Source organism: Parus major, chromosome 5 (assembly GCF_001522545.3).
Source record: "Parus major isolate Abel chromosome 5, Parus_major1.1, whole genome shotgun sequence".
NCBI lineage: Eukaryota > Metazoa > Chordata > Aves > Passeriformes > Paridae > Parus > Parus major.
In genome coordinates this window covers 52,206,485-52,234,184 of record NC_031774.1, presented here as the reverse complement: position 1 = coordinate 52,234,184, position 27,700 = coordinate 52,206,485, and the positions used below count along the sequence as shown (strand labels likewise).

The 27,700-nt window shown below is 41.7% G+C and overlaps 2 protein-coding genes and 1 long non-coding RNA gene across 5 annotated transcripts in view; 2 read left to right on the top strand and 1 right to left on the bottom strand.

Moving 5' to 3' along the window:
* Positions 1–300: 300 nt before the first annotated feature.
* TRMT61A (tRNA methyltransferase 61A) lies at positions 301–23,195 on the bottom strand. 2 transcript variants are annotated; one of them, XM_015630647.1, is made up of 4 exons: positions 23,075–23,195; positions 20,058–20,422; positions 10,004–10,270; positions 301–1,713 (listed from the first exon to the last, which is right to left on the bottom strand). In XM_015630647.1, exons 2-4 carry the CDS (start codon positions 20,386–20,388, stop codon positions 1,385–1,387), a joined length of 927 nt encoding a protein of 308 aa, XP_015486133.1. In that variant the 5' UTR covers positions 20,389–20,422; positions 23,075–23,195; the 3' UTR covers positions 301–1,384. The 2 variants fall into 2 exon arrangements, with proteins under 2 accessions (XP_015486133.1, XP_015486134.1); XM_015630648.3 differs by lacking the exon at positions 23,075–23,195 and adding an exon at positions 21,374–21,394.
* On the top strand, positions 22,494–25,569 carry LOC107205777. The gene is made up of 3 exons (XR_001522121.3): positions 22,494–22,901; positions 23,896–24,070; positions 24,564–25,569. It is a non-coding gene; the product is annotated as an uncharacterized LOC107205777 (long non-coding RNA).
* Positions 25,570–27,551: 1,982 nt separating this feature from the next.
* Positions 27,552–27,700, top strand: part of CKB (creatine kinase B) — a 9,590-nt gene continuing 9,441 nt past the window's right edge. Inside the window, exon 1 of one of the 2 annotated variants that reach the window (XM_015630643.1) lies at positions 27,552–27,655. The gene's annotated coding sequence lies outside the window, so the exon portion shown is untranslated. The remainder of the gene's footprint in view (positions 27,656–27,700) is intronic. The other variant, XM_015630644.1, reaches the window with a different exon arrangement.

Sequence of the window (27,700 nt, the reverse complement as noted above, 5' to 3'; positions counted from 1 at the left end):
AACAGTTTATCTTTGCAGTCGTGATCGGCTGAGCTCTCTTTAAACCGTTATGGATTAGCGTTCTGCTGAAACACGTTAAAAGCTTAGCTTTGTTTATTTTTGTCAAGAATGGGGGAGGGATATTAGGTTAAATGTTCAAGCAGCAGTTTATGAATGGCTGTTTCTCTTGCACAGGAATCAATATGCTCAGGTACCGAATGCAAGGCACAGCTAAATGCTTTGAGTGGCAGCACCAGTGGCTGGAATAGGAATATTTGTGAACTTACTATTAAAAATGAAATAAAAAAAGAAGGAACTTAATAAACTTTCATTATTATTTTAATCTATAAATACAAAATGTAATCCAGCATTCAAATAGTTCATCACACCCACCAGCTCTATATGGAAGACCAAAGAGTAAATGATCTGAAAACTTAATTAATAAGGCTGGTTGAGGATTTTACTAAGTTTGCATTATTGATGTAATTTGGAAACAGAAATCCTGCCAAAAGCAATCTTTCTGTCATTCAGCTGCAGGAAAACAATACACCATAATGGAAATAAACCACCAAACAACTGGAACCTCATCCACACCACTTACAAAGAGGTGCTCAGATAATATTAGCCAGCTGTTCAGTTAATTTTCACAGTGAATTCATCAACTATGCAAGTGGTTGTTCCATTAGAACATGACTGTATGGATCCAGGTTCAAATTTCTACTACAAACTGATGATCACAATATACCAATCTAAATTAAATCCAACAATTACCACACTTCTTTGACCTCTGTGTAGTTAAAATGATTTGCAGATGCCAGCCTGGAATGGAGTAAGAGGTTGTGTTCCTGAGTGCTGCCAATAATCCTCTGGAACACCATTTCAAGGAAACACTGATTCTGTGAACAGTTGTGCTGGCAACCCTATAATCTTGGAACTTTCTTATCTAAAATGGAGGAAGTAGGCACTTTCACATTCTTCAGAGCAACACAGACACTACAGAAGTTCAAGAAATAGTGTCAAGTAGTGCTAGGAAAAAATAAAAACACAAACCTGGGAAAGCAATTCGAAAAAAAAAAAGGAGGAAAAACTCCAACTTCTCTGTAATTTGTCTGTTGTTTGTTTTGCTTTCTTATGAGATCTTAATTCTGCACATTCCAGTGAATGGCCATTTGCTATTAATTTATCTTCTTTTTGACAGCAAGTGGAGCACCATTCCGGAGTTTCAACATTCCCTTGATGCTGCCCTGCTTAATGCTTGTGTGCTATTTAAACAAAGCATATTCCAACCAAATCTGACTATATATGGAATTCCCTGACAAGTAAAACTTTGGATGCCATACAAAAAAGAGCCATGAAAACAGAATGTACACAAACTCCACTCCAGACTGCACAAACTGGGCATGTACTACACCAGGCTCTTGGTGGCAAAGGTCAGGTACCCAGTGTGCCCAACCACCTCCCTCAGTGGCACGCCACTCTTGAACTGCACAGTCCCTTGCTGCAGATTAGCACACGGGCTACCTTGGTCTGATGGCTTGCTGCTGTCAAAGCCAGTGCTAGAATTATCCTCAGCTGCTTTTCCAAGGTCAGGGATTTGCAAACTAATTGTCCTTACATTGTAGACTCGGAGCAGAATTTCCAAGGTGTTAATCTCTGTAAAACCATATTCTTCCATCGCTAGGCAGGTTCTTTGAACTTGTTCAATGCAGGGGGAGAAAGAGCAGATGCGGCCGCCTGCAAAATAAGACAGGTAGTGGAAAAGAGAGCAAAAGCCAAAATGAAGCTCTTCCCATCTTTTTTCAAATTCTCCCAGATGCCCATAGAATTACTATTATACAGACAAAGTGAAAACATTCTTCAAGAAAATCTTCACAAGGCAACTTTGTTGGTTTATAGTGTCAGCACAAAATCAAACACGGACAACTCTACAGGATGCTTCAGACCCTTTAAATAAACGAGAACAGCAACTTCATTCATCTTCCACATCTAATGTTGCCCTCGACATTTGTTCACAGCAAAACTGTTAAGGTTGATCCCTTTAAAGCAGTGACTCTTTTGGAATCACTCTCCACTGTTCTGGACTGAGGCACCAAACTGCAGCTGGCATGTACACAAAGCCAGAAGTCATTCTCCACACGCTGCACAGCGCTGGAGCCCCAGCGCGTGTGCACACGCCCCTGACAAAAGCAGCTGTGTTTAGTTGAGAACGATGGTATGCATGGACAGAATAAAGGCATCTCTCCAGGCCATAGATGGAGTGCTGTTAAGGCTTCACCCTTTTAGTCAAGCTGACTAGCATGTCTCCTGAGCATTGAAGTTTACTGGGTATCATATTGTGCAGGCTTACAGTAAATGCTGTAAAACTCTAGGACAGAACTTCTAAGTGACAAACCAATACTTGTCTCCTTGTCTGTGCACAGTTCTGATTTTTGATTCTTAGTAGAGAGTATTAATAGGCCCCCTACACCTTTCTAAGTGCTACAATGTCACCTTAACAGCTGAGAATAGAACGATTCAGATTTACTCTGAAAAGCCACAGCCAAATCAGATCAAAGAATTATAAGGACACTGTCTGCCATAAAGCCAGGGCATGTGCTTTCACCCAGGACACAGTGTCCCCAGGGAAACTGCCCTTCCTGAAAAGCTTTTGTGCAGGAGGAAGGAACACTGGGCAATGCAGCTTCAGCTATTGTTTCATTTATCACAATTAGATGAAAATGCCTGCTGACCTGATTTGCATTCCTTCCCAATCTTCTTCTGGACTCCAGTCAAACCTTCCAATACCAGCCATCTAAGTAGTTAAAGAACCCATGCAAGCCAGAGCAAAGCATCCTGCTAAAAATAGAGGCAATGCTGGAACTACATGAAGCCTGCTTTATCTCAAACTCCCCTTTTTTTTTTCCCATTTCGTTTCTAAAGTCAGATCTCTAAAAAAAGAAAGCATCAGGTCTGAAAGCGTCACTGTAGCACTCTAGTTACTGTGCAGCAATGATGTGCTGGGTACTGCCTGGGGAAGAACACTTTCCACAACCATTAATCCACCATACGCTAAGTAGGATTTAATTTTAGTCCTCAAATAAAGTCTCAGCACCAAGGGGTTCTTATCATGAATCTTCAGAACAAAGTACCCTGGACAAGTAATTCCCTGGAGTGACAATTAAACCCCAAATCTAATAATCACCTGCAAAATTAACGCTGGTATGTGTCTTTATGAACCAAGTCTGTTGATGCTGATTTAATTGCACACCCAGTCCATTAACTCCCATGAAATTAGATTTGTATGTTCATCAGGATGGCCAGCATTACCAAAGTGTTCCTGAATCTGACAGGTAATCCTTTCTGGCCAAAGAACTTACACACTTCTACCATGCTTGCAGATGTAAAACAGAAAAGCTCAGGAAAAAAATTCTGTTACATAATTAGAAAGCTACTATGATGCATGCATGTTACAAAGAAAGAATTTATATTCTTATTGTGTAGGGAACTGAACAAATGTCTGACTTAACTAAATGTCAGTTAACAATAACTCTTTGTCTGCAAAGCAAGAATCTGCCGAGAGACCAGAGACTACTACTTCATTCAGGCTTTTTGGTTTTGAGGTTTTATATTGCAATAAATAAATAGAAATATATTTTCATTTACAGTAAGTCTGTTCTTATTTATTCTGACTCTAAGGGTTTGAAAATATGTTTAGGCTTTTGAATTCACATGCTCTGGATTTACAGTCAAAAACTCAAAGCCTGCACACAGCTGTTGCCATACAAGCAGCAAAGCCACCTACGGTTCTTGTCAAGCCTTCAATTAAAGGCAGAGCACCCTTCCTCTTGCCTGGGGCTGGTCAGCTGAGCACAGCACATCAACACCAAACTTGGTGAAGATTTATCAGGCTGCCTCCTCACAACTGCTGGGGGAAGCAGGGTTACAGAAAACAGGCTTTCAAGCTGTTTGGTAAGGAAGAAAGCTCCTGCTTGCAGTAGCAAATATCCAGAGGGCAAGCACAAAAAATAACTCTACTTCCTGCACTGCTGGAAATTTCTCAGGTGTGAAAGATGAGAAAACAGTGAACTGCTGGTATTCCATCTAACTGAGGCCATCCAATGGGTTTTAATAGTTCTGTCGATTTTGTTTTCCCCTTTCATGCCTATTGTTCTCATTATTTGTATACATCCCTCCCAAATAAACATACCTACAAATGGCTTAGAAGAAAACCCATCAAGCATCTGATCTTACCGATCCTAACAAGTGAGAGGAGGGTCCCTCCCCTCTCATTTTTCCTGTACCGTGAGGCAGGCCAGATCTGACTTGCAGTTACAGGCTGGAATTATTTGATTAAGCAGATATTAGGAGCAAAGACTGGAAAGCTACAGTTAGCAGAAGGCTGAAGGCAAAAATGAAACTGCAGTTCCAGACTGCGAGAGGCTGTCTAAAATAGAAACATTTGTTAAGTTTCAATTCCTATGGTGTGTTTAGACCAGCAGAAAAAAAAAAAAAAGTAGAAGACCAGCACTCAGAAGGACATGTTCATTTGACCCAGGAGCAGAGACACTTTCATCTTTAACAGAGCTGATGCTTCTGAATTCTGCACACTGTGGGCTGCCCTCTGTACCCAGCTGGACTACCAGCTAGGCAACACCCCTTCTGTCACAATCACCAAACAGATATAAATCTAGATTTCAGCATTCACAGTTCTCAGACTCTGTGAGAGCCCTCTTGTCCTTTAGACACCAAGAGGCTTTTAGGCCTTAAAGGACTTGAATATGCATTACTTTGTCTTGCCATGCCAAGGATTCCTTAGTGAAGAAAAGACATGAACTCCCTCGCTCTCTTCTCCTCTCTGGGGCACATTGCTCACAAAGGGGTGGACTAGACTAGAGAGCAGTGAAAAACATCTGAATGGAAACTTTTTTGTACAAATTGGGTTTGAGCTCTTTCAGAGGTCTCCTTTTAGGAAAGCTACCGTTCCTAAATTTGGTTAATGAGATCTGTGTGTCATCATAAATTGATATAGTAATTATGAGAGATTAATCCTGTTCACATTGGGAAGCTGTGCGAGCTTTTTGATCTGAAGAGCTGTCTAAAAATGTGTTTATTCATGTATAATGCATCTGACAAGTGCTACAGTTGAGGAGAAGAGAATAATGAGACTCTATGAAAGACTTAAGTTTTTTTTCTGCCTTCAGTTTTAAAGGCACCAAGTTAGTTTGAAGCATTTAATGAAGAGGTTAAATGTCCTGAATCCATAGCCTGGAACAAGCCCACACAGTCCTGGCAGTCACTGCAACCAACAACAGGGTAGAGAGGAGATGAAAACAGAAGTACAATTCAGACTGGGATGATCAGAAAAGTGAGCTTAAGGGAAGAGGGAAATAGAAGATTTTCAGCCACATGGGACCGTACATTTCAATAGACTGTATCTAATTGGTAATTGAGGACACACCATTGCATATCTACAAGAGGCCAGTGCCTCGAAAGTTGCCAGAATGTTCCTGTGCAACTCCAACAAAGAATTTTGTTTCTGGTTTGTCTGAGCAAGGACTAACATCTCTACCAGTTCTGTTTATCTAATAAGTGCATTAGGTTTCAAGTGTGGAAAGTATCAATGCTACCAATTGACAAGAATTCCAGTGCGTATTTAAGATACAGAAAACATGCCCAAGAAATTATTTTTGTAGGTTATTGTATGTGTCACAAGTGCTCTGACAGGTTCTTTCATCATCCCAGTATTACTCAGATGATGCACATGTAGTGCAGCACCATTAAGTTTTAGGGAAAAGGGCCAGAAATTTTCGAATGATCCTGTGACATAAAGAATACAACACAGCATTTTTACCTCTGGCAGAAGAACACAGCTTGGTTTTGGGACTTCAGTGCATTGTCATATTTGGAAGGTTACGTTACAAAGATCTCAAGAAAGAAAAAAAACACACAGGCATTATCATTGTGTAGGGGTGAGGCAGGAGAGTCACTGAGCAGCATCACTGTGGCATTTACTCTATGCTAGTAGGACACTAAAAATATTGTCTCTGCAAAAGGGGACAGAATGTCCTTTAAGTGCGTGTGCTTGTGGGCGATTTGATGTAGCTTCCCTGACAAGTGAAATTAGAGGATTTGGCTGTTGGAAGAAATTAAAGGATGTTTCTTGATTCAGAAAAGAGAATTTTCTCCCAATCACTTGCCAGCTCATTAATAGGAGCTTGATGTGATTTTCTGCAACTGTGACTTTAACCTCTGCACTTGTAGGCGCATCATTCAAAACAAATTTATTCCTGCTCATTATTATGGACTGGTAAAAGCATGTAACAAAGAAATTAAAAAATCAGTTGGATCAATACTAGGGAAGAAAACCTAACAACTTTCTTAAAGGATCCTTTAATCTCAAACTGCTTCCTTCCAACTGTGTAAAAGCCAGTAGCTTTGGCTGGCCTCCCACAGTGAGGATTCTGATGCAGGAATCCTTCTGCTGGACACCCTACACATGAAAGAATCACTTGTGCTTCAGGCCAGGCCCACTGTGTGCACCTGACCTGCCAAGCCCTGACAGACCCAAGCTAGGGATGAATTAGTAGTCCATGTACTTCACATTGTGAGGGACAGAAGCTGCTCCTCAAAGCCACACCTGGGTGGTTTAAAACTGGAACCATGAACAACTTCTGGAGCTCAAGAAAAATAATGAGTGAGGCTTCCTACATGGACATGGAAGTGCAGAGGCCCAAACAGGGAGACGTTCAAAGCCAACTTTACTTGCAGAGTTTTCTGGGGAGAATTGACAGCACCATATTACCTGATTTAGGTGTTATTTCAAGGATCAAAATTTGACAAACTCATAATTTAGGAGCTTTACAATGCTCCAAAGAGAATGAAAAAAATCTGAATTTAAGAGTAAAATCTTTAAAGAAAGAAAGGAAATAAAAGAGAGGTGGTTTTAATAATTTTGTGACTCAGACTGTTAAACACCACAAGGAGCAACTTAAAATGCAAGAGGCTAATCCAACCTAATACACGGCTGTAATTTTCCATCCCCCTACCTGAAAATTTAAAATCTGTATGAAAATTATTGTACCAGTGGGTTTCTCCCTCATCTTCCACAGCCTTGGAAGAAATAGACAGTATTTATGAGAGCAGAGTAGGTGGGTGCAGAATTATATTCAAAGCACTACAGTATTCAGCTGTGAAATGACTGTGAGTCAAAAGTTTCAGGGCATTTAAGAACTGTAGAATATTCAGGATATTTTTGTTACCTCACAATTTTCTCATTTTCCTAATTTTTATAAGTTTAGCCTGAAGGGGTTAACGTCAACTTTGCAAAAACCATCATGGTCAGATATTGGGAACAGCAGCTATGACTACAGAAAAGCATTAATCAGCAGATGCTGCAGAAGAAAAACAGTGCAGGTCTGGAAATGAAAGGAAGTTCTGCAGTGCAGCAGTGCCTCAGAGATGCTACAAGCAGCTTTTCTGCTGAAAGTGTGACTGGTGACATCAGCACAAAAGGATGCAGCTGAGATGCAAACCTGAACCACGGTGGAGAGCATCACCAGAGAACAAGAACGTTCTAGTCACAAACCTACTGTGCCATTTCATTCTTAACAGCTCTTCACAGGTTGGCAGTGCTTTAAATGGAAGACCAAGCTGCTCTAAGTAGTGTATTTACAGCATACTGGAAGGCATAATGTGAGTGATAATTGTACTCTGTAAAGAGGATCATTAACACTCAGCCTACGAGGAGCTGCAACTATTCAGGACCTTGAGCTCAAGTAGGAGAGAAAACACTGATCTGATAAGGTTTTGTTAAGGTTGAGAACTCTCCCATATTGTCTCAGCTGAACTCTCTATTACAAGTATTGTGGTTTTAAGGAAGAGAGTGGCTAATGCTGTATTGTTGAATTTGCTTAGTTCTGATTTAATTCAAAATACCTTAAGACTTTAGGGACTAAATTACTACTAGCTGTTGCATGGCACATCACACCAAAACCCACAGTGTGAATGGTTCAAATGTGACCCTGTCCAGATCTGAGAGAGAGGGCGTGGACAGAAAGGAGTGGAATTCATTTCCTGCAGTGATGCTTTATCACTACAGGGACCCTTGGAATGGGGTTGAATAACAACAGAATGTGCACAGGCTGTACTGCAGAAGAACTTTAACTCTTTGAAAACAAAACAAAGGAGCACTACTAAATTATCTGCCTGTGGTAGGGAAAAGGAAGCAGTTACAGATAACCTTCTGCCGTATTTTATATTTAACAGCAGTAAAAACACCACAACAAAACTACCCACATGACTCAGAATAAAACAGAAAAGTGTGTAAGTTTTTGCATATTACTACAACAATCAATTATTTTTTATATGCAAAACAGGTTTTGTTTATATGCAAAATAGCCAAATTTTAAAAATGCCCCCAGTCAGTCAGGTATCAAGTTGCCCAAAAGAGAAGCCTTAGACCAGCACCAGATCTCAGACATGGGTGGCTGGTTGCAGCAAAAACTGCAGCAAGGATCACCAACTTCACTTTTTGAGTGGTTCATAAAGTGAATGATGCCACTTCACAAACACAAAAAATGTCGATTTTGAAGTCTTATTTATATTGCCTAAGCAGATGTAACCTTGTAGCATAGCACAGAAAAGCATAGCCAGATGGTATGGCTGGTTTGGGACTATAATACATTTTCGAGGATTTCAAATGCTGGAGTGAGACAAGGATTCAAAACTTGGAACGGTTCAAGCAGCCCTGCTTAGTATTCTAAGCATGCACCACTTAAATAATTCAAATTGGACTGCGCAATGCAGCGCCTTCTAAGCTGGGAAGTCAGCTGAGTGTTGTGCTCACTAGATTAGATAATTTGAGCATGGGAAGGGCATTGTACAGTGCAGTGATTTCCCCCCCCCCAGGACACACTGGAAAGCTGCTACAAATTGAGCTGTAACCACTGCAGGTACAGAGTGTTAACAGGGCTCACTCTATTTATTCACATTTTAAAGAAAGTGTATCACAAAGCTTTCTAGAAAATTTTCAGTAGTAGCTGAAGTAGCCTAACAGCAGGGCTGGTCCTGACTCAGCAAGGCAGTGCACACTCAGTGACCTTTAAGAACAAGCTTAAATCTTGTGATTTCAAGAAGACTTAGCAATCCACTTGAACCCCAGCCTGTGATTATATATTTTTAATAAAGAACTGGGCCTTGGAACATAACCAAGTTTTTTTTAAACTCATGTCCCAGCATGGACACTGCTCAGCACTCCATGCTCTCTTGATTAGAGAAGCCACTTTTGCAGAAGGAAGCAAAAGTTAATTCAGGTCCACACTATTATGACATTAATTAGAGGAAAACTTATTCCAGGATAAAAGAATTATTTATTCACTGAAGCTTATTTTTCAATAGGGAAAAGAGATATAATAAAGTGATGAAATCTGTGCAAAACCTCAACATCAGTTCTCACTTGCTGCCACAATCCCAGAGTAACTGGCATATGCTAGAACATCCTTTATGTTCCATTCTCACTGCATCCAATGGCAAACTCCTCACTAGCTCCAGCTACAAAGATTTAGGACATAAACTGGCAAGCATGTATAAGTGTAACCACATATTTTTTAACATTACCGTTGGGGTGCTCTGTTAAATAGGTACAAATCTGCAATGATTGGTGTGAACTGAGGCTGAACACCTTTTATACAAACACCTTTCCACTGAATTGCCAAAGAAATTAGTTTTCAGCATTTATTGTTACTTCTGCTTCCCACACACCTCAGATCTAGCAAAATGCACTTGAGAATGGTTCAAAGGAGTTTTTTTAAACTGCCCATGCTAACTGTAGCAGATTCACCTGCTGGCAGGAAAAAACTGTTCTTCTTTCAAATCTTCCACTGTAAATTGAAGATGCCTTTTGAAGGTTTTACAGCCTTAGAAATGCCTGGAGACTGACATTTGAGAACAGTGATCACACAAGGTAAGGGAGCACATCTAGTGTATGGCTCAAAGGCAGAGATATGTGCACAATACTTCCTGAACAGAAAGAGAAAAATGCAGTTACCTTCAGCTTTTAATGCTGACTTTGCATGTCCTATGGCTTCCCATGGAGATGGAATATCTAGGAACACAGCATCTGCAATGTTTGAGACCCCAAAGCCATTTTTGCAGACATCCTGGTTGGTCACTGTGACCAGGTGCTCTACCCCATGCTCCCGAAACTCCTCCTGCGCCTTCTCAGCCCTCTGTTGGTGGAATTCCACTGTGTACAGGTGCCCGGTGGGAGCCACTGTCCGGATGAGAGCGTGGGAGAGAGACCCGCTGCCTGTACCTAGAAAAGACAGCTCATGAAATTCAGTTTGTCAGTGCCAAACATCAGAACTAAAGTCTTCTGCATTAGTCTTCCTGCTTGGAACACTTGTTCAAAACTCAAATGAACACAAACTACTGTTTCAGCTCCTGAAAGAGAACAGTCCTTCCTTCACAAGGGGGGAGGGGATTAGGTGACCTAGGAAACAATCTTCTGGCTCCTCAAAGCATTCATTAAAAATTCAGGCAAATCCAGGATCTGTCCTATCTCACTGGAGTACAAAAGTAATGCCAAAGGTCAGCTATAGCTCTAACAACTGCCACTGGAGAACACAAGGAAGTAAATGCAACAGGAAAAATTCAGGGAAATTAACTAGAGAGGTTTTTTTCAAAGTGTCAGACTCTTCCAGGGTGAAAAGATATTAAGGCAAATTTTAACAGATTTTCAAAACCTTATACTTCACTAAACAAAGAAAATATGTTGGCATGGGTCCATGCTTGAAAATCCTATTAATATCCATGCAAACAAATGGCTGTCAGGATACAGGGTTTTTTTTGCACAGATCTCTTAAGAGACATCCTCAATTCCCACTGGAATTACCCAAAACTAAGGCCTCTTGGCTCCTTGAAGGCACATTGATCAAACACCTGTTTTCACAGGTCACTTATACACATACACACCTACACAAGCTTAACTTAGTCTAACAAAATCTATCACAAAATTGTAGGTAACTACAATTACCACATTCAAACAGGAACTGACAAGACAAAGATTTTTTTCCTTGTTTTAGTTTGATAATTTAGGAAACCTACTTTAAATGATCCATTGGCACATTAAATAGATGAATGACTAATAACTAAGATTTTCACTTAAGAAAACATCTGTGTACCAATTCCCATTGCAAATTTGTCACTCAAGTGGCATTCAACAGAGTAACCTCCCAAATTCAAAACCCCACAGCAACCCCAAATTATCTGTGTTTATTGATTCATAATTCTGTGCTTAGAACACAGAATTTATTTCTCCTGTAGAAATAAAATCTATTTCTAGCTATTTTCAATGACTGTTTAGCCTGAGGCAAGTTCTTTCAGATAACAAAAATCTTAAAAAAACTTAATAAAGGACAGAAATCTGAAGTACAATAGCTCAGAAACAAGTAGAAAGGAAATTAATTAGGGGGCACAGGGGCTGGTACAGCCACTTAATTGGTGCAGTATTTTCCATAATCATACAGGAAGTCTGAGTTCACTGGCAGATCCCAGGTTCTTGCCCTCTAGTCACATAAGGGGAGGAACACTGCTGTGGCACTGTATTTAATCTGACAGCTCTGAAAGGGGAGACATTCAGACTGTAAACAGAGCTCAGGGCCCATGTTTGCCACCGGATCAAGCGGCTGCACCGTGGAATCGCACTGCTCCTCTGCTTCCCTCTGAGAGGGCTCTGACCCCAGCGGGCAGACTGGAACCCCCCCCCTGCAGCTTCAGCAGGGCAGATTAGAGAGGGAAAGATGACCTAGAGATTTTAGCACTGGCTTCAGAGAGGTCCATGAGAAGAGAAACTTTTACATTCATTAACTACATGCATTTAATAAAGTGAAAATACAGGCATTCAAGGTATTGTTAAAATAAAACAAAGAAAAAGCAAAAGACACCTACATGTGCATACATCAAAAAACCACCCTGTCACAGCACTGGAAGGTTCTAAATGTCAAACTGAACTTTTCCCTTGTCAAAGGAGTAATGGTAGCACAGCAGCCAAGTGATTGTGCAAACTCAATAATATATGTGCATAACGAAGAAATAGCATTCCATTGAGAGGTTTTTAATGACAAAAGCAGGGAACTGTTGCTCACAGGATATTAAAGACTGAAACTCTTTACATTTCAAGCCAAAAGGGAGGATTACACCACTGAGAACTATTGTAAAATGAGGGACTTTAATTAGTTTACCCCTCAAATGCGTAGTGCTGCACACTTTCTGCATCTCTCTGCTAAAGGAGAGAGGTAAGGGAGAGCACTCCTCTAAAGGAGTGAGCAGGTCTGGGCTGTAAGCAGAATAGGGAGGCAGCTTGCACATGTATCCAGTTTCCTTGTTCATATTCTTCTACATTTTTAATCACTTTCCTTTTAAGTCTGCTCTTAATAAAACCACAGAAGATAATATTTATCTCCTCCATAGGAAAACCCATTAAGATTTTTTGGCTTCTTTTCTAAAACTCTTCTTTTATTCACAAACACTCCAAGCCAAACCCTGAACTAAAACCAAGATGCTGGAAGTCACCACTTGCAGGCATATTACTCACAGAGCTTTTGTTAAACAAGGTTGCCAGGTTATTGTTGACTGGTTTATTGTTTATTGTTGACTGGTTGCCACAAACATGAGAACAATACATATGTATCACATTTTAACATATCAAATTCTATCACATTAATATTATTAATGGAAGTATTTCTGAAGATACTGCCTGCCTTCTCTGTGATAACACTCTCAAAACTGCAGGAAACAAGGAACAAGATGGTTATGAATCACCCACTATTGTAATTTCTCCTTGAAAATATATTCTGAACCCAGACATGTGACATGATGATGACCCTTAACTCTCATGTGCTCAATAGATCAGCACATTTGATGTGATCCATTAATATGAGAGTCTGGCATGAGTCCATATCTGCCACAAGCCCTAAAGCCCAATCAGCACTGTCTACACAAGGCAGGAGTTCAACCCTGTTTTTGTGATGCTGTAGAAGGGGAAATTAATGCTTATATTCAGTTTCTTCCCTGCAAATCTACAACATTCAACATTTCTGTCCTCCTTCTCAATTTCTCTTTGTCCTTATTTCAGAATTGTTACTGTAAAAAAGCAAAATATGACTCAAAGAGTCTTAGGCACCAGTTTGGAGTAAATTCTAGTCAGGTACATTTTTCCTTGGGAAATGAAAGGTATCCTCAGCATGATACAGAACAAGTCAGGACAGCAGCAAAACTCAAGGAATACTACTGTAGACATACTAGAATGCTACCAAACAGAAATAGCATACCTGAATTACCTGTATACAAATGACCAAAACTGGATAGTCAAAACTACTATTTTGTATCAGAAGAGACAAGATCAGAACTGGAATAACTTCAGTGGATTTTCTTTCTCCTAAAGCTGCAATGAAATGCTTGTGTTCCTGATATGACCTAGAAAGCAGAACGTAAGACAACTGATTTATAATTTTTATACCAGGATGGTCCCTTTCTGACAGCCTGCACAATAAATAGCCTTAGAAACTGTTTTCTCTCCACCACAGGACAATACCCACTTATCTACCATGTTTTAATCATGAATGAACTCTACAGAACAGAGGTAAAACAACAACAATTCAAACTGTACCGAAGACAACCTTAGCAGCACAGCTACTGCTTTAGAGCTCACTTAGGTGAGCACTTACATCATTGCTAATTTTCACTTGGAAAATGTGATTCTCTTTTACACTGACTGTTCTGTGATCTCAAACATCTTAGTCAAAAAGCAGACATCTGCATTGCAGGCATTTAATGAGACACCGCAGGGGCCCCAATATGCCACACTCAAAGCTCAGCATCTGAGGAGGCAGCACTGTGCAGGGGATCAGCACAGTGTAAACTAGGAATGGGCTCCAGGCCAAAGGCAGGAATTAAACTCCCGTGTTACACCCACAATTTAGGTGGCTAATGGCCCTACACACTGATGTAGTATCCTTTCCTTCTTCTTGGGCTCAAGCATTCTCCTTCTCTGATATGTATAAGCTCTAGGGACGTGTTTTTGCCCCTCTCCCAAAACAAGCAGAACACTGCAGTTTTAGGATTTCAGTCCTAACAAGTGGACACCTATATAAAAAACTCTAGCTCAGTGCCTACTGATACTTCCTTCTAATTTGCAGACATGCAACCTATTGATCAGCTGAACTTCTTGATTACCCTGACCTCCAACACATCTGTTCTTTTCACTCTCTGCTTATTCAAGTGACAGGGTTTCCACAGAGAAGCCCCCACACACCTCAGCAATCTTGAAATAATGTCCATGTTAAAATAATTTCTCACCTCAAAAGTTGCAGTGTACAATATCTGAGCTGTTCAAAAATAAAGCATGTTATTTCAGCACAGAATACTGCCAAGACTGAGTGTCACCACAGCATCATGCACAGCGCTTAGCTGATACAAAATACAAAGTACGTTTTACACTGTTTTCTGTTTAGTCTGCTTTCCTTATTGCAAAGGATATTTGTCTAATCTCCTGAAATCCTACCGATGCCATAGTTATAAGTGACCTGATTCTTTGTTCCACTACATTTTCTCTTTGCAGCCTATCGCTTGGCTTGTCTTCCCTAGAAATTTCTCATTGTGGGGCTTCTTTTTAAAAAAGGAGCTACAAATTGTCATTTAGGATCTATAGATGTTTACAGCTGTGTGTAAGCAAAAGCATTTTGAAATAAAGCTGAATAAGCTCTTAAGTGCATAAAAAGGTTCATATTGCTTGGAAACACAAAAAGAGAAAAGTATGCAAAGTGTTATTTAATACCGTGTCTCTAAAATATCTAGTAACATTTTAGTAGAACTTAAGCTTCTGATGCAAAATCTGGCTACCCAAGATATTCTGAAATGAGTAAATATAACAAAACAATGACTGTTGCTCTATTTGTCTCCTAGCTACGCCACTTAGCCCTAGCAAATACTAAGACAGGTCATGAATCAGCCATGAGAACGGAAGGAGCCTCAAAACCAAGGGAAAATTAGTCTTGAGACAGAGCTAACAACTCCACTGCTAAAATCTGTCAAGAAACACTGAACAGACGAAGACTGCTAACTGTACATAATAAGTCTGTGTAATGACTTATAATGAATACATGAAAAGAAATTAAGCATTTGATGGAAATTAACCCAAATATCTTACTGTGAGGATAGCCAAGGGTCCAAATCATGGTAGCAGAGGTAAGACACAGGAAGAGCAGGGACAGAGAGGAGGAAGAAGAGAGGGAAGGAGAGAATTTCAAGGCGTTGAATGGATGGCTGAAAGAGATAACACTGAATCAAAAAGTTCACTTTATAGTCAAGTTTTTCCCAGAAAATTAGCTTAACTGCCTATCTGTCATGGACACCATGCTGAAGCAGGCATTTTAGGCAATAGGCTGAAGGTCAGAGAGGACCACTGCTCACTGACCAGACCAAGGAGCTGAGGAAAGGATAGTAGGGAAGTTTCCAAGGCTGGCACTGCCTACAGAATAATATGAAGAATTAATTTTCCTTAGAGATTCAAGTGAAGAAATAAATTTTCCTTATAGATTCAAAAGTCTGATTTTTTTAGGAAGGAATCTTCTACAGAATGGACATAATATGGTTAGGTTTAGAGCTGCATGAGAAGTGTGCTTGGTGGTCAGCTGAAATTACAAGATCAAAGTGAGTCCGGAAAGTCTGGAAATAAATGCTTTAGGGTATGAACAGCATTCCTCCTCAGCTACATGACAGCCACAAGTCTGACTACATTACAGTGATGCCTCATGTGGTCAGAGGCTTGGTTCACAGAGTCATCACAGACCCACAGAATGGTTTGGGTCGAAAGACATTTAAAGATTCTTTAGTTCTAACCCACCTGTCTGGGGCAGGGACACCTTTCCACTAGACCAGGTTGCTGTCTGGGCTTCAACACCTCCAGGGATGGGACATCCAGAGCTTCTCTGGGGAATCTGTGCCAGGGCTTCAGCACCTTCACAGTAATGGCTTTCCTCCTAACACCTCTTCCCATTCAAACCTATTACCCCTTGTCCTATCACTCCATGCCCTTGTAAAATTCCCTCTCCCCAGCTCTCTTGCAGCCCCTTTAAGTACTGGAAGGTCCTCTAAGATCTCCCTGGAGCTTTCTCTTCTCCAGGTTGAAAAATCCCAGTCTCCTTAGGAAAAGTGCTCCAGTCCCCTGCTCATCTTCATGGCCTCCTCTGGACTTGCTGCAACAGATCCACATCTTTCTTTACTGCCCCTCTGTTGGGGGCCCCAGCATCAGTTCAGTGCTTTGGTATTGCAAGAGAATACTGTGGTTTATGACATTTGTACTAATGAGACCTTTCTAATATTTCAAGAGGTGCTATACAAGGATCAGGTTCTAATTCTTCTGTCGCTCTAACCTGAACAGCTGCTAAGAGGTAGATAAGGGAGACATTATAAAACACCAACATAATTAGTTTGGGTACGTTCCAAAATATAATTAATACTTCCAAACTTTGGCCCATACTTTACACTAAAAACAGAGCTGCAAACAATTTACATATACTTATGACACAAAAGTAGTAAAGACATGAGCAGTACTTGTCAAAAAGTCTATAAGCATTTCGTAAGAGTCATAAGCATACAGATGATTTGCTGGGACTCCACAATAAACTCTTAATCATTTATTAAGTATCCATTAATCATTAAGTCCTCATTAATTTTTTATGAGTGTACTCTAACAAAATCTATACCCAGGCTGTGAGTTTGAAAATTTCATAATTGTTTTTGAGAAGCTCTAGTGTAAGGCTGGGTGGCAGCTCCTGTTACTCCTTCTCTGAGAAACCATGAGAACCAAGAACACCGCTCTCAGCCTTCAGAAATCCAGGCCCTGAGCTTGAAAACCCATTTCTGTGTAGCAATGGATGGGGTTTAGCAATTTTTAATTTGGGATTTAGCTGAAGGGAAACAAAAAATCCAATTAACGTTTTTGCTCATGTGAGTCTGATTTTGTGAATGCTGAAGGATCACCGGGATGGTGGTTAAAGTACTTTTGACTAAATTACATTTTGTCTAAATACTACCCTTCATTGAAGCCAAAATATTTCTGAGATTTATCAGGTTAAATGAGGTTTCACATGCTGTACCATTAAGACAGGCACTCTTCTACATCTCACCATGGAGAGAGGACAGTAAAAAAGCCTTGATGTGTGGGGACCAGAAAGAAGGGGATTTTGTTTGGAAAAAGTATTTGAAAGGTTTCATACTGGTTCCAGTACAGTAACAAAAATAAACGTAAACCCGTCAAAATGAGCTGGAAAATAGAATTATTATGCTAGGGGGAGTCTAGCCTGGGAAGTTGACATCAAGATTAGATCTGGAGAGTGAGGTGAGACAAAAGAGAAAGATTTAGATTTTTCCTTTATCTAGGCATATACATATACAATAAACACAAATGGGATTATTAGAATTACCTGACAAGAATAAAACTTTCATACTACTGGGCCACTCACAGCAGGTATTTAAGCAGTTATTTTGAGTTATGATTTTGGAAAGATAGGGATGTTAAAAACTGTATCCAAGTGGGGAATTTCTCAGGGCAGGGACCAATATTTTTGAAATATCTTAGCTCTAATAACAGTGCTAACAATTTTAAAACTCAACATACCTTTATAAATAAGAAATTAGCAGAAGACAGAAAAAGGATCATATTCCTACACTTCTGTCATGAAACATCAGGTAGATGCAGAGTCTCCTTATAGCCTCCACAACAGAGAATGCCTGGGTCATCTGAATTATGTATGTCCTGCTGACAAGCTTGCTCTTCATGTGTATAATAAAGACGATTAAACATAGTAAAAACTGTATTTTATATATATATGTTTATATATTTTAGGACAAATCATGACTAATCATTTAAACTACGTGATTAAAGTGACATAAAATTAATCCTTCTGGTTATTCTATTCCATTTTTATAATCACATGCAGAAGACCATTTATTCATTCACAGCATTTCAACACGATATGGAGGGTTATTTCACCTTGCTTTTTCAATCATTTCTTCTCAATGGAGACTAATTCAAAATTCTGCCAGTTTACAATGGCTAAATACATGACATACTTCTACAGATGAGTTAGTAAGACAAGAAGAAAAGAGCCCAGCTTTTTTTTACAGAGCCTGCTTTGCTAGTCCATAAAGCAACTGTGTACATAAGTTCAAATAATAAAAAAGACAGACCTCTGTGCTAATTAATGCTTAAAATTCACCTAAACTCGGCACCAGCAGGAAGCAGACTCAAGTTTTACCTGACAGGATTTCCTGTCTTGGTTCTACCAATCACCAATGGGCTGGTTCTGTCTAGCCCACAAAGGGTTAATCTAGAGCTAATGATTTTGAACAACCAAATACCATTGAATTTAGGATGGCATCAAAGCAGGCAACATCACCACACTGGAGGCTCCAGTTGTATATACCTGACAAGTTTTTAATTCAGTGTAAATCTGCAGTAAGGTCTCTTGCTTCCAAGGTTAGCCAGATGAATTTGTTGCAGCATTCTTTCTTCTTTCCTTTCTTTGTGAACAGTGAACCTTGCAAGCAATACAAGCGCTAACTACAGCTGTAAAACTGTTCACTTTCCCTGGAAAGCTGAAGTTGCTACACAATAGCAGTACAGGCATTAAAATGAACCTGGGGACGCTTTCCCCTTAGCAAAAAGGATTGATTTGTGGCTGTGACTGTTGACTCACAACATTTTTGGACATCATCAAGTGTTTCCACTTCTTAGTTGTTTAGATAAGCAAGAGAATAAACATTTTCATCCTCTCTAGGCACCTTTGACATTATTGAAAATATTTTATGTACAGCTCTGTACATTTGACTAGTCCGAGTGAGAGCAATTCAAATCTCTCCCCCCAACCCCCCAAATAATTCATATTTCCCATCCTGTCTAAACATAGCAGGTCCTACAAACCAAATTACAAACTCATAGGACCCAACTATTTTCACAGTATCAGAGGCTTCTGCACAGGGCTTTGCCTGCTTCAAGTACTGCTGTACAGCAACCAGCTAAATGCACTGACTGGTTCTTAACTGGTGAAACTGGGTGCAGAGATAAGTGGTGTTTCAGTTGAGTTGGAAAGTGGTCATTATGCCTGAAAAGCTGCCCAGAATTATGCATGAGTGGGAACAGGAAATGGTAAATGCAAGAAAGTATAGTGCATCACAGTCCTGTCATGCTGATCCTTTGCCATATCTATGCTTGAGCAGGAAGTGTATGAAACTTCTCCATTAAAATGCTCAAACAGCCAGAAAAAACAAGGACAAACTACCTCAGTTTCTATTTCTCCAAATTACAGAGATTCACTCAAATCAAGCAAGCCTCATACTGCCTATAGCAATAAAGTTATGAAGACATTATTATAAACTCTATGTTTATAGAGTATGTAAGTTATACCTAGAAAACATTTATGTTGATTTTCACTCCTTACTTCCAAACTAAGCAAAATCATGATAGCTGTAATAAATGAAACCAAGTTTAGAAATAAAACACAGCTCTGTGATGAACACATCATCTGCTGTACTTAATCAGTGATTTTGCATGAGGTTGTGGTGCTACAAGTAGATTACTCTTGGGAGGAGAAGAATAAAATGTATGTACTTACATGGTACCAGATAGAAATACTGCCAATTTATTTCTCTCATTAGTTCAACACCCTATCACCAGTCTCTCTTTCACCAGGTTATCTCAACTACATCCTCCGAAACTGCAAATCCAAAGTCTGAATCTTGATTTAAATAATGTATTCAAAAACATTTTTAAAGTACTTAACAACCCTTAGAAAAGGAAAATGAAAACATTTATATATTTAACCAGATGTATACCCACACACATGAGGCTGCACACTGAGGTAGCATCAATTTTTGAAAAAACATGTGCACGTCATAGAATTCTTCAACATGTGGGCAGAGAAAACTGTATCACAGTGGGAAAAAAGTTCAACTTTATGCAAAATATAAAGAAAACCCTGTTTTTTTTCATGAAAGTGCTGGTGTTAGTTCCTAATAAAGAATTTCAACATAATGATTACCTGATTCACATACTATGGAGCCTGGCTTCAGTTCCAACATCATGGTGATTAAGGAGATGTCAGTGGAATACAGGATCTGTGTCCTGTGTGGGAGATTCATGGTCCACAGTTCTGGAGTTGGATGAAGAATGAACACCCATCCTCCTTTACTGCAGGTCACTTTGGAGCCATACTTCTTGCCTATGAGGTCTGTGGAATGCCTGATGACCCCATACTTAGTCTGTGTTACAGTGCCATGCTGGACTTTCACAGGAAACATGGATTCATGGCCCAGGAACACAATAGCTGTGTCACCATCCTTTATCGTATCTCCATATTCAACAAAACTCATGGTGACAATCTTGTAGTTGGCTGATGACTGTCACCTAGAGAAGAATAAATATGTCAGGGAAGTTTCACAGGACCACAGTGGAGCTGAACCTACAGACATAAAACCAAGTAATTTTATTTCCTCCAATACAGAACAAAATCACAGTGTACAAATAAGATGCTAGCAAGAGAACTCCAGGAAGTTCAGGGACCTGCCCTCCTCTGTATCCTTGATCCAATTACAATCAGTGCAAGGATCCTACAGATTTGAAAATAAGAAGCATATTTCTTGGTTTATGGTACGTATTAAAGAAAAATCAGGAAATACATTATAATTTACTCAGCCTGATCCACAATGCTACTGCAGGTTAGTACCAATTTCAGCACCCTGTTCAATTACAGTTCCTGAGCACTCAGAGCATATTATTAAATTGTAACTTCTATTCCCATCTTCTTGCTTATTTCTTGGTGATTTACAACATAATAAAGACATTCTGCTACTTGCCTGGACCTCAATCACCAGCAATTACGACCACTAGCAGAAGTATACTTGAAAGTTTTCCAAATGAACGTTTAGAGATAGGCTAAATGCATGAATTTATGCATAAACTTGACTAACCATGTGGGGAAAAAAAAGAATACTGTGGCCTTTAATTTGCCATTGGGGGATGCAAAGTAACTGTCTGGGAAGTGATCTCTGCTCCAGCTAAATGTAAACAACCATTTGCAAGCTAATGCCAACAGTCAAATCACTTCAGCCCCATGGTCTCAGAGCTGTTTTAGAGAATGACAATTAAATTTTGATGGCTTTTAGAAGACAATCTAGAAATAAGAAGGTGACTTAAAATGAAACCTGACATTGCCTTTCAGATAAAGCAGCTAACTGTATAAGCTGCAGGTTGATCAGTTCATTCAAGAATTGTTTAACGAAGTAATAGGGATCCCAAAGTTAGAAATTAAAACCTATGACAAAAGGCTTTGAAAGTCAGATTTCTGGTACACCATACCTGAATCAAAAGCAGCATTACTTTTGGTTTCAGAATAATTACTGAATTCCAGCACTTTTCTGTTGAATGTTTAAGAGTCTGGTCCTGCTTCATCATTTTAATTAAAAACCTTCAGTTCTCAAAGTGTAGTCTGGTGTCTGTAGTCTGGTTCCTGCCTGGAACTCCATGTAGCTCAATTTGGTGTTAAGAAGCTAGATTTATCATTTTTCCACTGCAATCACTGGGGTTGATAAACAGATATGCTTGTGGCTGAAACTTCCAAAGTTTATGACATGCTTATTGCATAAGGTATTTAGATGCCAAGGGAGAAGAGGCTTGTCTGGACATCTGGTGAAATAGTAAGAAGGGCACCCCATGAATTCAGAAATGTATACATAAAGGACTTTATGAGATAGAAAAAATGCTGTCTTTTACAGCTTGCACCTTGTGATTATGTTCATGTTTTAATCTTTCATAAATGACACATAGCTCTCATTCCAGATACTTGTAATGCAGTGCAGTTTTCAGCTCTCACAAGTGTCATTTGAAAGGAATGAAATCCATTTCTTTCACAGTATTTACTGCAGTTACACCCATGTGCAAAAGAATCCTGTAGCAAGCATGCAAGAACCCCGAGTGAATTCCTCTACCTTTGATTACACCAACTGGCTCCCAGCTTCCTTGCCTTCCTTTGAGCCACTACACTTACCACAGCTAATAGTCACAGCAGTGAATCACAGAATCATCAAGGCTGGAAGGGACATTTAAGATCATCAAGTCCAGCAAATCCATCCATGTCAGTGCACACTGACATCGCAAGTGACACATCTCTCCAGCTCAGACCTCACCTGACACATTATGTTCATATATTTGGGGTAAAATTGGCATCTGTGAAGAATTTTGGAAGTTTCCTTGCATCGCCCCCTTGTCAAGGAGCACAGTGAGCTACAACCACTTCCAGTATTTTCCATTCCTTGGCAGTGCAGAGGCTCCCGCACTGCTTTGTTTTTCCCCGGGCAGCACACAAGGGATTGGTACAGCACAGCTGTTGCCACACGGCGTAGGGGGAAAGGCGGTGGGGGGACGGCAGTGCCTGGAAACTGAGGCGGTGCCCCCTGACACGGGGTCAGGACTTTTCTCTGGGCTTGCCACGCCTGCAGCAACCTAAACGCCCCAGGCGATCCCTCGCAGCCTCACAAATAAAACCACTAACACGATTCTGTGTTCCCTTCAATCAGAACGCAGGCTCACATCTCTCTTCCCTAACCAGCTCCCACAGGGACCTGGCAGGGTGCCCCTTCCCCGTCCTGAAGCCTGGCTGCTTTGGCACGGGGACAGGGGAACCTCCCGCAGCCGAGGCAGGCACAGCCCCCTCCCCGCCCAGGCACACGCAGGCTGGGGAGTCGCTCCCTGCCCCCTCTCGGAGTTGACCCCGGTGCCAGGACTCCCCTCAGTCCTCTTCCGTATCCCGAGGGCTGTAATGCGGCTCCTGCACCCCAGCAGAGCATCAGCCCGTCCCAGCGGACCCGGGAACCTGAGCTGCGGGCAGGTGAGAAGCACGGACTGGGCAGGGAAGGGGTGAGAGGCGGCATTCGCCTGCGGGAGAACAGCGTTAACCCGTAACGGCCCCGGGCGGCGGCTCCACGGGGAGGAACGCCCTCGCCCCAGCGCCCCACGTCCCCGCGGTTGCCACCGGTTCTCCCCGTGCCCCGAGCCGTTTACCTCCCCAGGCTCGGCCCGGCGCGGCCCGGCTCTCCTCACACGCGGAGCCCGCCCAGCGCCTCCTTCCGCCTCGGTCGCAGGCTGCTGACGCTCCCACCGCCTCCGCCCCCGTCAGCCCTGCCTGGAGCCGGGAAGTCGCTGCCGCCTGTGCCCAGCGCGGTCAGACCTAGCTCCTGCAGCCTTCATGAGGCGTCCGTTCCCCTCAGCCCGTGATGCCCACAGTCCCATGGAAGATCCACCCCCCTCAGCACACCCCATCCCTTCAGCCCCATCGAGGCATCTGTTCCCTGCAGTCCCCTGCTGACCGCCCCCACCTCATCCTCTCTTTGCTGGGTCCTGAGGAGTGGGGACGGTCACTGACCACCTTCAGCAGTGCCCCCCAGGCACCCCGGTGGGTGCTCCTACCTTGGGCAGCTGCCCTGACAGTGAAACTTGAGGGGTGCCAGTGGGTCACCGTGAAAAGCTGTGATGGGGACTGATAGCCCCAGTGGGAACTTGGTTCTCATTACCCGTTGAACATGTGGAGTATCTCGAGGGCCACTGCCAGCAGGTCTGAAGCCCATTCCCCAGGGAATGACTCTGCCTTTGCCATTGGCAGACCTGGGCCTTACCTCTAGGGCCTAGGTAAGCAGCTTCCAGAAAGTTCTGCATGCCCTTCCCCCAAGGCAGCCTCAGGGAAAGGCAGCTCGAGGCCAACCAAGCTCTTCACAGGGGTTTCATAAGGCTGCAGGAGAAACCACACTGTGGGCTCAGAAGCAGCAGAATTGTTATCTAACCCCCTAACAGCATGGTACTAACTCCTACTTCTGTCTCGTGTTTAGGATTGAAGTTATGTGGAGAGCCCTGCCTGCCCTGGTGCTATGGGGGCTGTAGTCAGGAGGCAAGGAGGAGCAAAGGAGGAGAATATTGCCTCATCTGCTCACAACAAGCCAGGCCACCTGGCATGGGAGCGGTATGGGCATAGCAGAGAGCATGTGAATCACCCTGGACGTGCAGGTAGTGTTCCCAGCTAAATCAGATAACACATTGTACTGTGCTGCATTCACCAGTAACCTGTAATACACAATAATGGAGAAAAAGGCATCCTTTCACAATCACAAACCCAATAACAGAGAGCTGTATAGATGATGATCTGAGATTTTTTAAATTAATGTGGTTCCACCGAGTATAAGGGATATTTTTCCCATTACCTTCAGTGAGAACATATTTTTTGTTATGGTGTTGACCTGATCATAGCATAATTGCAGTAGGCTTTGTTAGTTATGAAACTCTTCTCCATCTAATCTAAACATAATGTATGCAGTTTCAGAGGTTTCTTAAACTGCAAACTCCTACTCAGCTGTTTTTCTGACTGGCAGTCATGGCTCTACTGTGCCTTTATATTTGCACCCACTTTGTTTAATTTTTTGTCATTTTTAGTGTCATTGGTTATATTTGTCATTGTTTATGTTCTCATGTCCTTTCTTTCCCATGATGGGCTGCTGTTCAGATCACTATGGGCCTGACTGTGTGCAACATTGAGACACTCAGCAACTCCTCATTTCCACAGGCACTGAGGTCACTGGAAACAATCAGTAATTTTCAACAGAATGCTTAAGCAGTGAGAAAAAATACACCAAGGATAATAACTAAGCAAATAAATTTTATGTGATAAATGGGAAGAGAAGTTTCATTTGACAAGTTAAGCAGATGGAGCTATGGCCAATTTCTTTAATCTACTGGTACATGAGTGTTATGTTTAATTTTCAAGTGGTGTTTAGTTGTAGATTAGGAATTGGAAACAATTCAGTTGTTCACAGCAAGCCAGTTTCTCTTGCTGTTCCCTAATTTGGAATACTGTTCTGTTTCCAAGATGGTGTTTATCCCCTAATTCTTCAGGTTCATATTACGTTCACGCAAGTAATTTCAGAAGACACGTTCACTAGCTAGCACCCATCTCCTCTTGCACTTGTACACCACACAACATTTATAATTAAGCCTCTTAGGAAGTTAGCTGCATGGCCCATGATTAACTTCCCTTAATTCCTCATTGTTAAAGCTCAGTGCAAAGATCTCTAGAGTAATCAGCCCACCTTTCCAACTGGAAATGTAGCATATAAATCAGTATTCACTAAAGTACCATCCCAGCATGAAAAATGAGTACTGGTGCCTTTATCACTGTCTAACAGGCCATACAGGCTTATCCAAAGAAAGTGTTTCCCAGCAGATGAGGCAGATAAAGCGGGTGATCAGAGGCTGTTGACACACAGCACAGCATCTGTAATTAAGTCACTAGGGAAGCTGGCATGGAATGCTGTGACAAAGATAGGATCCAATTTACACACAGCTTTCAGCAAATCTTAAAATGCTGTCTGAGTAAAACCCAGCCGCTTCTGACTTACTGCATGCTAGAAATTTGTCAAATAGTGGTGAGAAAAGGGGGGTAGAGGGTGCATTGTTTATCAAACATGTAAATTGGATATTTTTTAGTGATTTTATGTTCCTGATTCTCTTTCCACGTCACCCAAGTTCTGTGAAGAAGAGGTGTGTCTTTGTGTTGGAAGTGCCGTAATGGGTGGTACACTGAGACTTCTACCTGCTTACCATGACTGGTATTCCCTGTTCTGCAAGGCCGGGAGAAAAAGAGCGTATCCAATGAAACAGATCCTTGGATTTTGGATCTTGAGGTGACCTTGACTCCACAAATCTGCTGAACAATTAAATTACAGAACAGTTGGTTGCTTTGTGTGGCAAAAGATTATGGAATAAGATAAAAGAAGCCTTCACAACCTACCCTAATTGGCACTTTTTTTTTCTTTTTGGCAAGAATACCACCACAAAAATATGCTGTATTGTAAGAAAATGGTTTTAGTATATTTCTGCTTGAAATTAAGAATAAAATACTTGTGTTTTACATTAAAAAAATCCACAATCAGAATTATTTTGCATTATTGTTTGCAGCAGAGGTAGTCCAGTAATATTACATTTATATTGTGATTTATTGAGGATTCTAGGTACAATTTTACACTTACAAACATTTAATACTTGTTTAGCCATTCATTATTTGCAATTTACACTATTCTGATGCATGAGCATTGTGTGAAACTGTTAGTGTGCAGGGGAAGATTTTGTGAGGTTAAAAGTGCAGAGGAGACCTAGAGAGAGGATTTGTTCTTTGATCCGGAAGCTAAGAGACTGGACTTGCACAGATGCTGAGCCCTTGATTTCTCCTGGAGATCTGTATACTCAGCATCTCAGTCTACCAGGCCTGGAATAGCTCGGAAACCTGGATGACAGCCAAACACAGCACATTTTTATTTGAAGCAGTCTAGGCTTTTTATTTTGCAATGATTTCCTCTATATGTGCATTATTATTATTTTTAACTCCTAAGCAGTTCTGTAAAGTGCACATGCTTCTTGTTGTTAGGGTGAGGGTACTGGTCATGGTGCTGAAAGGATTGTGGTGGGGAAAGTTTCAGGTGATGTCTCCTGACATGTACAGCTCATGTCAAGGAAAGCAGCTCTGGGACTCAGATCTGCACTCTCATGGATAAGTACACTCTGTTTGGACAGGAGGATAAACATGGGTTCTGCTGTGACAAACACGTCAGAGAAAGATAATGATATTATTATGTAAAGGTGAAAGTCAAATCAAGAGACTCATTCACATTGTTAACATATTTTTTCTGCAAACAGCAGGATTCTCAGCTGCATCTTAGCTTTGGAACAAACCTGCTCATTCCTAACAAAAAGACCCGTGGAAGTCACTATTATTGTGAATTTCAGGTGAGCTTTAGATGGGTCAGATCCCAGAGTTCCTGTGCCTGTCTTTAGCAGGAAATCACCCTCTTTCCAATAAAAGCTGAAGCTTTTTTCTTTCTTTTTTTTTTTTTTTTTGGCACATGACAAGAGCAGAGGATTCACTGCGATTTACACAATCACCCTGCTTCCTTTCAAATTAAACTGTAAAACGAGCCCACGGTTTCACAGGTGCTGGAGGCGAGGTGCAGGTCCTCCCTCTGCACAACCAGGCTGCCAGGGCTTGCTCGCCACATCCGCAGCCGCCTCAGGGCTTTCTGCCAGCTCGGGGGCACTTGCCATTCACAAAGCTTACAGCACGGCCAACCCGCACACTACATAACCCTTATTTTGGGATCATGCATTGTCAGACCCGTTTGAACCTTCGACCAAGCTGCTGGCAAAGGTGTGAAGCCTGCAACCGGCCACGCTGGTGTGCGGTGCCACCCTTTGGCCGATGGCCCAGGACATGGACTCCTGCCCTCACGCTCGCAGTAACGGACGGAGCCGGGGCCGCCTCAGCGCCGCGAGAGCGCTCCGGGAGGGCTCCCTCCACCCACAACCAACCTCCCCGACGCCGAGCAAAATGGCGGCAAGCGCGGGCCCGGTCGGCGGCGCAGCGCCCACCCCGCCCACAGCCGTGCGGCCCAATGGAATGAATGGGCTATAAATAACGGCCAATGGGGCGCCGGCTTGCGCTCTATATAAAAGACGCGCGGCGGGGCCGTTGGAGCTTCACTCGGACTTGGGTACTGCCGTGCACGGAGCTGCGCGGAGGTTCTTGCTGTAGCTGCGAAGCCCGCGGTAAGTCCCGGGGCAGCCGCGCCGTTCTGCAGCCTTAAAACAAAG